General features: G+C 36.0%; 1 protein-coding gene across 3 annotated transcripts in view; it reads right to left on the bottom strand.

The window, feature by feature from the left end:
* BRWD1 (bromodomain and WD repeat domain containing 1) overlaps positions 1 to 13,725 on the bottom strand; it is a 121,320-nt gene that overhangs the window by 68,540 nt on the left and 39,055 nt on the right. For all 3 annotated transcript variants that reach the window (XM_019922387.3, XM_019922386.3, XM_073804514.1), the window contains 9 exons: positions 13,442 to 13,542; positions 12,216 to 12,286; positions 10,497 to 10,597; positions 9,656 to 9,696; positions 8,339 to 8,437; positions 5,327 to 5,477; positions 4,956 to 5,090; positions 1,041 to 1,169; positions 637 to 862 (listed from right to left, as the gene is read on the bottom strand). In XM_019922387.3, coding sequence (XP_019777946.1) covers positions 637 to 862; positions 1,041 to 1,169; positions 4,956 to 5,090; positions 5,327 to 5,477; positions 8,339 to 8,437; positions 9,656 to 9,696; positions 10,497 to 10,597; positions 12,216 to 12,286; positions 13,442 to 13,542 — 1,054 coding nt within the window. The remainder of the gene's footprint in view (positions 1 to 636; positions 863 to 1,040; positions 1,170 to 4,955; positions 5,091 to 5,326; positions 5,478 to 8,338; positions 8,438 to 9,655; positions 9,697 to 10,496; positions 10,598 to 12,215; positions 12,287 to 13,441; positions 13,543 to 13,725) is intronic.

The following is a 13,725-nucleotide window of genomic DNA, read 5'->3' on the forward strand; positions in this document are numbered from 1 at the left end:
TAAAGGTCTGAAATAGAACAGGTTATTTAAACCACAAGCTACTTAATAATTACAAAGAGAAAAAAAAAATTCATAGTGGAAAACCTTGGCGGATACCAAGTGTTCAAAGTCAGCACCACCAATAAGTGCACAAAACACAATCATGAGCATCCTTACATGATACTCCAGGAAGGCTACAACACCATTTATGTTGTCTTCTTTCCCAAATGCATAACCTGAACTTAATCAATGACAACTGAATTTAATGTGCAGTCCCAAGTTAAAATCTACATCAAGGGAGGAAAAAAAAAGCTATAACAGGCATTATTAGAACAATAATATTTGATTACAGACTATAGATTTGATAACAGTATTATATAATTGTTAAATGTCCTAATTTTGATAACAGTTTATGATTACATAAGAAAATATCTTTGTTCTTAGAAAATACATACTGAAGTATTTAGGGGTAAATGGACATGAGGGCCAGAACGTAAGTGTCAAATGGTTCAAAACAATAATATGTATCCAGCGATACAATAATAAAACAAAATATTAAGGACTGGTGAATCTGAAAGTACAGAAGTTCTTTGTATTATTACTTACATTTTTCAAATTAAAAATTAAACAAAACAAAAAAAAAGACTTAGAACTTACTTGTTGCCACATAACCTAGCTGTGGAACCAAATGTTCATCTGCAGAATTTTCTCGGCCTGGTACTAATCTCTGATACTTAGTTGGATGAGGATTTCCATCTACATCTACCAAGAATGGTGGAGGCATAAGATGAGGAGCCTGCTGAGTTTGCTCATCTAAGACATAATTATTAGAATCCCTAATCAGTGGCCGATAGTCAGTATGGAAGAACATCTGATCGGGAATCTAGAAAAGGCAAGTTTACAAATTGATATTTTGAGGTTTACACATGTTAAAGAAAATAAATTATTAACCAGTTAACTTTGTTTGAAAAGACAAAAAAAAATAAATCAATACATCTAACCTATTTTCAAAACATCCTTTATAACTATTTTACATGCTGTGAGAAAGTATATGAAATGACCTTTTCATATGGCTTGCTGCATCCAAAACCAAATATCAGAAGGTGACCGTGAGAATCTGTACAGGCAAAATGCTGTCCATCCTGTGAAAACTTACAGTCAAATACAGCTCCATGTCCTTGTCCTTCAATCTAGGAAACACAGGGAAAAATGTATGACCATTTCTGTGTAAGAGCTTTTGCTATATCAACTTCTGAAAAACCAAATTTTTAAACAAAGTTTTCGTTAAGCACATGTTAATATTTTCAGAAAATAAAATTCATTTTAGATACCACTAGCCTAGAAAAAAATCTCAAAAGATCTTCTAAGAATTAGTTCTCAAATTGATCAAATGAAGGATCATAAACCAATCCAAAATGGCTTTCTTTACTTCTTACATGTGAATGACAATTTCACAAACTTTTCTTTCAATATATAACAAAAATCTTTTGATTAATAACCTACAAGGGAGGGGCTTCCCTGGTGGCGCAGTGGTTGAGAGTCCGCCTGCCTATGCAGGGGACACGGGTTCGTGCCCCGGTCCGGGAAGATCCCACATGCCGCAGAGCGGCTGGGCCTGTGAGCCATGGCCGCTGAGCCTGCGCTCCGCAACGGGACAGGCCACAACAGTGAGAGGCCCGCGTACCGCAAAAAAAAAAAAAAAAAAAAACTACAAGAGAAATGATTAAAGATTAATAAAGTTTGGAATTCATGAACTAAAATCAATACTTTTATGGAGTTTAAGCTTTCCACTTAGATGACTAAGTGGAAACGCAAAATTTGTAATGCTGCAAAGTCTCAAGGGTGCATATGTAAATGCCTGCACCTGCAACTACCTTATTTCAAACTGCCACAAATTTCAGAAAGAATACTCTAAGTGCATCATGAATGTTGCCTTAAAGAGATAACTTTTAAACTGTTTTCTGTTTTATTCTTGTTTTTTTAACTGTAAATTATAGTAGTTTAGTATTATCAATTTATAGTTAAATGAGTTGTTTCATTAACTCAATAGTGTAGAGCTATGCTTATCTGTTGTCTCAGCCTATAACGTTCCAATAATTAAACTTTAGGACAAGTTAAATCAGCGTTGGAAAAAGGATTCATCCACCCAGCTAACTGCCAAAACAAACTCACATACATACCTAAATACCCGCTCGAAAAGCAATAATTCACTACTGCTATACCACACATGACTGAGTGCCAATTAACAAAATGGGGTGGGGGGGAGGAATTAAGGTATTGGGATATTTAGGAACTTGCTGAATAAGATAATCCATGTATACAAATTTGCATTCTCTCATAACATAAAAAGGAAAAAAATGTGTAAATATTTTCCCTCCTATTACACAGATTCACCCCCAGGGTCCTTTGAAGAGCCACCTCCACCACAGCCCAACCTGCACCCTGGCACCACTTCACACCTCTGGCCTGAGACCTTCAGTCCAAGTAAAGCAGAGGAGGGTGGGGAGGGGAGAGCCCTTGGCTGGTAAAGCAAAGATGGTGGCAGCTACTCTCCTATCATACATGTGGAACTTACTGCACCAAAAGCTTTGCTCAGGGTACCTGCTGAGAAGGAAGTTTTCCCAAGTGGGCAAACCTACCTAGGCAGAGCAAGACAGACTCCGGTTTTTACCTGCAGTCTGAAGAGTCCTACACAATGATTCCTGACAAAATCCGACCTTCAACTGTGCCTGGAGAACACTTCAGTGTCACATTATGTTAACTATTTACTTAATGAAATACTGTTTTTGTTAGTAGTTTACAACCCTACGTAATTTGTCTAGCATTAAAGAATTAGGAGACTCTCAGCTGAGCAGTAAAGGTAACAAGAATTCAGTATACAAGGCCAATTTTTGGTGTCTGACTGGAAATAAGATCATCGTTGCCCATTTGAGACTTTTTTCAGATTACTCTTTGGCTTAGAGGTTATTTTAGCTTATATTCTGTTTAAAGCCTGAATTAATGTAGTTTTCTGTTTTAATAGATTAAATTTAGTATGTAATGATCCTATTGAGTTTTAAAGGCTAATTAAAAGATGGATGTACCTATGAATTTTAAGGCCATAGAAAAACTGAAGAAGGCTTAGTTCTTTTTCCAATAATTTGAACAGAGATGCAAGTTTCAGAGATGCCCAATGATGTACTTGGGTCAGGCTATTTGAGTTGTTTTAGTGCACTTAATGTTAATAAATAAAAAACTGTATTTTAAACTGTTTGTTGAAGAAACTGTCCAGTGTAAGCACATTGAAGTGAAAATTTTAAGGTCAAAAAAACCCAACAAAAACATGGAACACATGAACTAAGATGGTCTTCAATCAAATATCTAAGAATCATTCACCTATAGGATGCTACTATATTGCCTCAAAAATTAATTATAGTTTGAATTGGATCTCAATATAAACTGAAGAGTAATTTTATAAAACCTATCATATATATATGATATATATATATATCTCATATATATATATAAATCAAAAGTCTTAACAATGTACAAGCCCTTTTACACATTTCCCTCAGAATTTATCCCAAGGAAATAATCAGGGATCTACCTAAACAGCCAAGTATAAAAACATTCAAAGTATTGTTACTGTGCATATTTTAGAAACCACTTAAATACTCGACAACAGTAAATTAAACATATAGGTAACATACTTCTAAGATAGGCTGAATTTACCGTCAAAAATACACTTGCAAATTCTTAAAAAATATTTAAGGGTTTGAAAAACATTCTTTACATAAAATGAGAAAGGATTACAAAACTATGTGCAACAATGCCAACTACTAAATATGTAAAGAACGATGCCATTAGAAAGCCTTCGATGGATACTGATATTTGTGAAAGTTTCATGAGGAACCAGACATTTACATAGTCTCTGAACAAATCAGTTTAAAATTTACAAAGAAAAAACAACTATTTTAAAAATCAGTGGGGAAACTTGGCAGATGCCACCTTAACCAAATATTAATAATTACCACCATATAACAGTGGAACATAAATATCATGTGCCGTCTAATATAATGCATGGACGGCACACTATCATTTATGTTTTATTACATAAAAAAAATGTGAAACAGTATTGTATCATGAAGAAGTATCAGACAAAACAGAGATATCCTGTAACATTATTTGCCTGTAAAAGGGCAAGATATAGGGGAAAAAAAAGGCAGAATTATTGATCTTACAAAACTAGGGATACATAACTACTTAATACAATGCATGATCCTGAATCAGATCCTGGTCCAAGGGGTAAAATATAACTATAAAGGCATTATTAGGACAACTGACAAAATTTGAATGTAAACCTGGATTAGATAACGCTACTTTATCAATGTTAAATTTGCCTATTTTGGTAACTGTATTGTAGTTATGTATAAGAAATTCTAAAAACATGCAATAAGATCGTAATCTGGTTTTCAAATATTCATGTGCAAAAAGCAGAAACACTGAAAAACAAACAATGATGTTCGATTCCCTAGATGACTCTGAGTATTATTTTTTATTATCAAATTTTTTTTTTGGCTGCACCACGTGCCATGTGGGATCTTAGTTCCCCTGCATTGGAAGTGCTGCATCTTAACCACTGGATGGCCAGGAAGTCCCTATTATCAAATGTTTTAATAAATTTAAATAGTGAAAAAGTTGTGTGAATTACCATAATTTTGCCAATTTAAACACAGACAGGGAAAATTCACACACACAAAGCTAAATAAATAAATTTTGAAAATCTTCCCCTCATGTGAATTAGTTATACAGATTAATTTCACATTTGTATGTATGTACGTATATATGGCTATCAGATATTTATCAGACTAGGTAGTACCCTGATTTCTAGAAATATAAACTGCCAAAATATGCAGATAGGTTTCTGGCTACACTTCATTATCCAAATACTTGGAACAAATGCAAACATGCATAAAGATACCTCTCACTCCACTTACCATATTAAAATAATGTTTCATCTTGGTGCCTTTTGTAATATCCCATATAAATATGCTGCCATCATGTCCTGCAGATAACATAATTCTGGAATCAAAGGGATGTGTCTCCAAAACAAATACTTCATCAGCATGTCCCTTTATTCAACAAAGTCATACAGTTAAGGAGGGTTTGCAAGTTACAAGTTTAAAATTAAAAGCCCATATTGTCACAGTGTATAACAGTTTTTAAATATGTATTAATGACAGTAATTTATACATTAGTATATATACAAATTTCTATTCATTTGATAATAGAAATGAAACATGTTTATTAAAAATAAAATTATAGTTCAAAAATTTTTGATTTGTTGTATGTTATAAAAACTACCTACCAATAAGTTATGAAGCAGTTGTCCAGTATAAGAATTCCACACTTTGAGGACATGATCATTCACAGCTGTGACAACAATGCTATCATTCTGATTCCAAGCTATCATTGTTACTTTGGGTTTCATAAACCTTTCCTCTTCTAAAGATAAATCTCTAAGAAAAAAAATATGAAATGTGCAATGCTATATGTGTAGGAGGCTGTACAATGTACACAATCCCTCATCAATACAAAAATAATTGAAGTAATCCAGCTCATGTCCATACCTTACCAACTCGATAGAGAGTTCATCACATCTGACCCGCAAAAGATTATCTATAAACAGATAAGGGCAAAATCCCGAGGGGTAAGGGATGATTTACAAACAGTTCGGAGACTGAATACAGGCAGATTTCGGAATACCGCCGCTGCTCATAAAAGCAAAGCTTTTTCTCTCTACCTCTTTTCTAATTATTCCCTTCTCCTGACCCCAAGCCCTATAAGTAATACTTTCAACTGCTTCACTCTCTATAGATGACAAAAAACTTCAGGAAGACAGAAAGAAGGTAATTCATCTTCATGACCCCAATGTCTAGCAAAGTGCCTGACACAGACTCTCAATTTGCTGAACTGTAAATGAGCTGCATTCATCTCTTTCTACTTCCCTATAAACTGTTCCTACAGGTCCTTGCCAAGAACGGTCTTGGATACACGTCTGCAGTGTTTTGCTGCCTTTATGAAAGCAATATGCAAAGTTTCTGTATAAAATACAGCAGTCAGTAGTATGGGGTTGGGGGGACTGGGGGGACCTAGCTGCTTCTGAAATCACAGAGCACATTCTAAGAAATGATTAAGCATATAATAAACATGTATTTTAAAGAAAACGGCTACAAGAATATGGAATGAGTGCTATGTAACACCTATCTATGTAAGCACCATGGAACACAAATGAGAGAATAAATCTAACTAGATTGGTCAGAGGAAGTGTAACATAAAAGACAAAAGGGGACTTCCCTGGTGGCGTAGTGGTTAAGAATCTACCTTCCAATGCAGGAGACACGGGTTTGAGCCCTCGTCGGGGAACCAGGATCCCACATGCCACGGGGCAACTGGGCCATGTGCCACAACTACGGAGCCCGTGCGCCACCACTAGAGAGAAGCCTGCATGCCGCAATGAAGATCCCACATGCCACAACTAAGACCCAACGCAGCCAAATAAATAAAATAAATAAATGACAAAATGGAATACAGGCTAAGACCCTCCACACTTCATTTGAATTTACTAACAGACATGTTGCATTTCATCAAGTTGATTAGCCAAGATTAGAACCCTAAAACAAATATATCCATCAATTTTTACACACAGAAAACACTGCCTTTCAAGATTTGAAATAAGTAAAACTTTAAATGAGAAAAGAGTATTTCCACCATGAGGGAAAATACAAGAAAAGTTCTCTCCATGAAGAGAGGGTGACAACAAGAAAAATATACAGTTCTCAGTCTCACTTAAAACTTTTTATTCAAGTTTTTACAATGGTATTCCTATTTTGCCTAATAAAATAATTATTCATGGGCGAATACCATTTCAAATGTTCTTCACTGCCATTCTTTCATTATTATTTACTTTCACACTAAGATGCTTCTAAATATCCAGATCTAACATTTTTAAATAACTGTAAAGATTTGTTTGTGAACAAGGATTATCAGATTTCTAGTATGTATTCTTTCCATTCTCTACCACAGATCATTCCACAAAAATATTAATATCAAATTTATTTTGAAATCCAATACAACTGTTTGAGCCACAGCAGAGAATGGGTTAATTTCTCCTACTATTACTAAAAATAAAGCAGACATGAAGATCTAAAATGTGTAACATTTCTCAGAAAAACTCCTAAGAATATTGATATGCCTACTCTAGACCAAGCAGTGCTGGAAATTTTCATATGATTTAAAATTGCCGACAATACTTAAAGGCAGGTAGTCTCACTTCCCAGATGATGAAACAGATTAATAAATATTAAATGATGTTGTCAAAATTATATAGCTTTAAACAGTGTAAATGGTATTTGAGCAAAGGTCTGACTCCAAAACACATATTCTTTCTACCACCTGTACTGCCTCCCAAAATATACAAACCAAAAAAGCAATGTATTTGAAATTTGTAATATTTATCTTGCAAAGTACTAAACTTATCTCAAAGATGCTAAAGATACGTTTTTGAGACTTTGGAGGTTGAGGGAGGGGGACAGACAAACTTGCCTTCAATGCCACTTTACAAACCAAAATTTCAGCATACAAAAAGAAAAATTTTCACTCCCACTGGAGCCTAATTTTTTTAAACCTAAATAAAGTGTGTTTGCTTTTTTCGCCAGACGTAGCTGTGTCTTCTTAAAAATTCCAAAAATCCTACCTTCAAAAAGTAGAATTTTCTGAAAATTTTCACATTTGATATACTTGAGTTATTTTTATATATTTTTTAAAATAGTAGGCGGGGATTTCCCTGGTGGCACAGTGGTTAAGAATCCGCCTGCCAACACAGGGGACACGAGTTTGAGCCCTGGTCCAGGAAGATCCCACATGCCGCGGAGCAACTAAGCCCATGCACCACAACTACTGAGCCTGTGCTCTAGAGCCTGCGAGCCACAACTACTGAAGCCCATGTGCCTAGAGCCCGTGCTCCACAACAAGAGAAGCCACTGCAATGAGAAGCCCATGCACTGCAACAGAGTAGCCCCCGCTCGCCACAACTAGAGAAAGCCCGCGCGCAGCAACGAAGACCCAACGCAGCCAAAAATTAATTAATTAATTCTTAAAAAAAAAAATATATGAGGTTTAAGTATTTAACTGTCAGATGTGCAGGAGGGAGCCATTCACTTAGATCGTAGCTCTTCTAATAGGAGGTGGCTCCAGTCCCCTGAACAAAGCGATCAACCAACCAGAGAGAGAGAGAGAGAGAGAGAGAGAGAGAGAGAGAGAGAGAGAGAGACCAAGTACTTAGGATGCACCTACTTAGAAACAAACCATCTCAACTTACCCTGAGATTCTTGTAGCCATATCCAGTAAGATGCTTCTCCATTCTAACTGCTCAAATCTCCAAATCCGTGCTGTTCCATCTCTGCTACCACTTAAAAACCTTAAAAGAAAAGAAGATCTTCTACTCACATACGTGCTACCAAGGGCTACAGTTAATATTTCAAGTGAAAAAATTTTTATTGTAGCTATCTTGACTGCAGGTAAATCTATAGGTGTTTATTCCAAAAGACACGGAATTTAGCACGTATCTAAACAGAGAAAATCTGGTTTGCTATGATTTGCCTAGCCCTATTAAGTAAAGCACATTTCAAACTCAATCACTAGCTTCTCGAATAGATTGAGTTTTGAAAAGACAATGTACAATAAGTATTTGGAGGGGGGGTGGGGGGGAGAAGGACAATTAAAGATGTATGGAAGATGGGCTTCCCTGGTGGCACAGTGGTTGAGAGTCCGCCTGCTGATGCAGGGGACACGGGTTCGTGCCCCGGTCTGGGAAGATCCCACATGCTGTGGAGTGGCTAGGCCTGTGAGCCATGGCCGCTGAGCCTGTGCATCCGGAGCCTGTGCTCCACAACGGGAGAGGCCACAACAGCGAGAGGCCCGTGTACCACACACACACACAAAAAAAATGTATGGAAGAAACAGTAAGACCAAAAGCACCATTATAAGCATTTTAACTCTAAACTCAAATTAATTCATGCTAGCCATGTGTAAAAATAAATCAATCATTTAATAAAGTTAAGTGTTAAAAAATCACAGTTTAGGAAAGGTACCTGAAAAGACACTGGGGACCATAAAGGATATAATTTAAGTGATAATTCTGTTGCACTACATCACAGTGATTGGGAGATTAGAAAAGATTTTCTTTTAACTACTCAAATATAACAAATTTCTTTATCCTTACACCTAATTTTCCTATAAATCAAACATTTAGCCAGCAGCGAGATAAAGAAAAACTACTTTTTGGTCATAGGAGGCTGCAGAAACTACAATTCTAAAAACTTACATTTAATTGTTTCCTCCCTGCCCCAGACACTTTTCCTTCAATTATTACATTTACTAACAAGTACCTGCAATATGATATATACCTACAAAGTGATATATTAGTTATACTAATAGGAAGCATAGTATATTTACCTAAAAACACACCCACAAATACAAACACGGTGGGGGGTGGGGGTGGGGTGGGATGAATTGGGAGATTGGGATTGACATGTATACACTGATGTGTATAAAATGGATGGCTAATAAGAACCTGCTGTATAAAAAAAATTAAATTAAAAAATTTAAAAAAACAAACACACACACACTTACTTACCGATCACCATTGTTACAAAATTGGATACTATCAACTTTATCCTAAAGAGGGGAAAAAACCAAACACAAAAGTAATCATCTACATAGTCTGTACACAAAGAAAACCCACTCAGTTTTACAGCCAGAAGCATATTTGGTTTAAAGCTAGAGATATGCACTTACGCTGCTTAACCCTGCCATTCAAACATATATTGTACGTTTAAGTGCAAAGAATCTAACTACAAACCTAATAAGACTAAGATACAGCTCTTGTCTCAAAGACAGACACATGTGGTAAAAAGAAGCCTACTTCTAAAATTAAAGCAGTATTTGCAATTAATTACATCTGTATAAAAATTGACGTGTAGATAGTGATCAAAATAAAAGGTTTAAATAGCTGAAAACAAGGCATATTCACTTCGATGATTATGTGCAAAAAATAATAATAATAATTTCTTTTAAAGTGATTTTTTTTATCAAATAACTTCACAGAACTTCCTATAGGAGAAAAGATGACCTGACCGCTAACCAGCACTCCAGAATACTGAAGAGTTATCTATCTTAGTACACATTGATAAAACAGCATTCTAATTTCATGAGTTTGGTTTAGATAAATAGACCCAATTCAAACCTAATCACCCAGATTAATTATCATAATCAAGAGTTTGGACTTAAAGCTGAAATAACCACTGCAAAGTATTTGGCACCATAAGGTGCTGAATTTGTCAATATCATGTTTCACCTCCAATTCCCCCTAAATTTAAGTTAAAATTAAAATCAGTAACAATTTCCCTTAGCAATATGAGGCTATGTACCAACAGGAATATTAACAATCTACAGAATTTTAAAACGTGAATACTTACAGTGTGACTTTCAAGTTCTGCGATTTTTTCAGGTGCTTCAAAACCCAAAAAATACATTCTGATTACATGATCAGTACTACCTGTGGCTAAAAACATACCACCTGAAATAAAAATTTTAAGGTTTAAAAAATCCAGTTTGTAACAAATATCTTAACCAAATTTCTATATTAAATTAAGCAAGCTCTCTATGCCAAAACTAAATTTATCTCAATAAATCTGTTTTCTAATTCATTATATAAAGAACTTTTAAAATTAATGCAGTGTAATGCTGTGACTTTTAGGAAGAAATACATATTTGGTCTTCATCCCTTTTTCTGGCAGAACTCCTCAAACCCTTAGAATGTCCTAAGTGAAGTGATACTGGTGTCTTGATTTTCATCAAACCCATTTCAAACACAACAGAGTTTATGTTAATGAGGTGACTTTTGGAAAGCATCTATGGATGGGAGCTAACTGCTAGGGGAACCAACCATGTGATAAGAGACCTGGGAGAGAGCTGAATCAACACTGACGACCAATGATTTAACCAACTGTGCCTATGTAATGAAGCCTCCATAAAAAACTCAAAAGGGCAAAGTTCAGGGCTTCTCTGGTGGCGCAGTGGTTGAGAGTCCGCCTGCCGATGCAGGGGACACGGGTTCGTGCCCTGGTCTGGGAAGATCCCACATGCTGTGGAGCGGCTGGGCCCGTGAGCCATGGCCGCTGAGCCTGCGCGTCCGGAGCCTGTGCTCTGCGACGGGAGAGGCCACAACAGTGAGAGGCCCGCGTACCGCAAAAAAAAGGGCAAGGTTCAGAGAGATTCCAGGTTGATGGACAGGTGGAGATCAGAGAAGAATAGCACACCCAGAGAGTGCCCCTTCCCATGTACTTTATCCTATGCATCTCTTCCATCTGGCTATTCCTGAATTATATCCTTTTATAATAAACCGAAAATCTAGTGAGTAAAATGTTTGAGTTTTGTCAGCTGCTCTAGCAAATTAATCAAACCCAAGGAGGAAGTTGTGGGAATCTCTGCTCTATATAGCCCATCAGTCAGAAGCACAGGTGACAACCTGGTCTGAGGCTGGGGGTAGGTGGGGCATCTTGTAGGACTGAGCCCTTAACCTGTGGGATCTCACACTATTCTCTAGGTAGGTAGTGTCAGAATTGAGTTGAATTATAGGACACCTAACTAGTGTCGGAGAATTGTTTGGTGGTGCTGGGGTGGGGGGGGAGGGCAGGAAGCACACATCAAATGAGGCTTAATTTTTAAAAGTTAATTCGGACTGGAAATGTTCACTATCTCCTTCTGCTGTATTAGTTGTGACAATGACTTTAAGATGCTGCGGCTCTGAAAATGCATGAAAAGGGGCTCTGCTTTCCGAACAGCTTTACACACCTAAACCTAGCTTTGGAATATAAAGTTCACTTGTTCACATTTTCAGACTTCTATGGGGAAAGATCTTTGACCTCTCCCAAAAAGAAAGGTTTCACACAAGTCCACTGTACAAGAAAATGGAGAATAATTTCACAAGATGTGTGGAAAACAAATTTAAACTACCAAAAACATGCAGTTCAGTTAAAAGAACCACATTCTTGGTTTATCATACACACAGGGCACATGGCACAAGAACTGCTCATATGGACACTTTAAGCCTCCTTTCTGCCAGCTCTCTCTCATAATGTGGTCATTCAAAATGCTAAAATAAAACTAAGAAAAAAACACTAAAGTTATCTTACCAACACTAAAAGAAGAACAAAGCATTTGAACGCCTGGTCTAGGCTTTTCAGTGAACTTCAGGGGACGTGGACTTGAAAAGAAAAATACATTAGTTTAGCACATTAACATGGTTTAAAATATTGGTTTTAATCTAGCATATTTAAATGTTATAATCTTATTTCTAGTACCTCACAGTATACCAAATATTTCCACATATGCTGTTATAGCTGGATGGATTTCAGAGAACTGTCCAATCCCCAAACTTATACAGAACACAGTATACAGAAAGAGCAAGCCTACTAACCCCCGTTCTGTAACTTAGGTGACTAAAGCTCAGACAGTGTGAGAGAATCCATTATCGAGGCCGCAGAGTAGGATGTAGAACCACCGGGTGATAGCATGGTCCAACAGAAAGGGCATGCGAGCCACACGTGTAACTTTAAATTTTTAGTAGCCACATCATTAAGTATAAAGATAAAACTAGGGTTTTTTAGTAGCCACATTATAAGTAAAAAGATAAAATTAGTTTTACTTCATTTAAACCAATATATCCAAAATATCACATCAATGTTAGTAAAATTTTATTGAGAACTTTAGGTTCTTTCATATTAAATCTTTTAAATCTTCCAGATCATACTAGACACTAATAATACATCTCAATTTGAACAGTTTTCATCAAAAATACTTGATCTGTACTCAGATTTCATAAAACTTATAGATGAAAAACTAAATTCACATATTCAAGTTGTTTGAAATACGTTTAAAAGTTTTGTAATAACTGAATCGTATCAGTTAAATTTAAATTAATAATTCGATTCCTCAATTGCACTAGCCACACCCGAAGTGCTCAATAGAGACATGTGGCTAGCGGGTAACACACTGGGCAGTGCAGGGCTATGATCCAGGTCTGATTCTTAAAGGATCCTTCCTAAATTTCTGCCCATGTAATTATACTTTTCTAACATTTTTCAAAATGTTCACATATATACTATCACTTTTTCTTTTTCAAAAAAATGTGCCCACTAAGACAGCATGGCTATGCTCCTTTTACATATCCAACTATCTAAATCGTACAGTGTAAACAGTAGTCAATATGGCACATATGCTGTGTTTAACAAAAATTAAATTCAAAAGTAAAAACGGAACCACAATACACAATTTCTCTTTATAATCAGATTTCATTTCACTAGACTAAACTGTAACAACATTAAAAAAGAAAACTTATTACACAATTAAAGTCACTTACCTGAATTTCAGGGATTCTAAATCCCACTGCCAAAAACAAACTGTCCCATCAGCACCAGTAGAGACCATGTATCTTTGAGAGCCTTTGGCCATTGGGCTAAACTAAAAAGGAATAACATTTGCAATTCAGTTTCCTGAGCTGCTACTGAAGTTAAACAGTTTTTCAAAGTTAACTTCAACTAACACTTTAAGTAAAACACAAGAAATCCAAAACATAGGTAATATTATTGCAGTGAAAACTCATAACCTGTAAAAAATGAAGTCTATCTCTAATTTGTAAATGTA

Source organism: Tursiops truncatus, chromosome 4, assembly GCF_011762595.2.
Source record: "Tursiops truncatus isolate mTurTru1 chromosome 4, mTurTru1.mat.Y, whole genome shotgun sequence".
NCBI classification, from domain to species: domain Eukaryota; kingdom Metazoa; phylum Chordata; class Mammalia; order Artiodactyla; family Delphinidae; genus Tursiops; species Tursiops truncatus.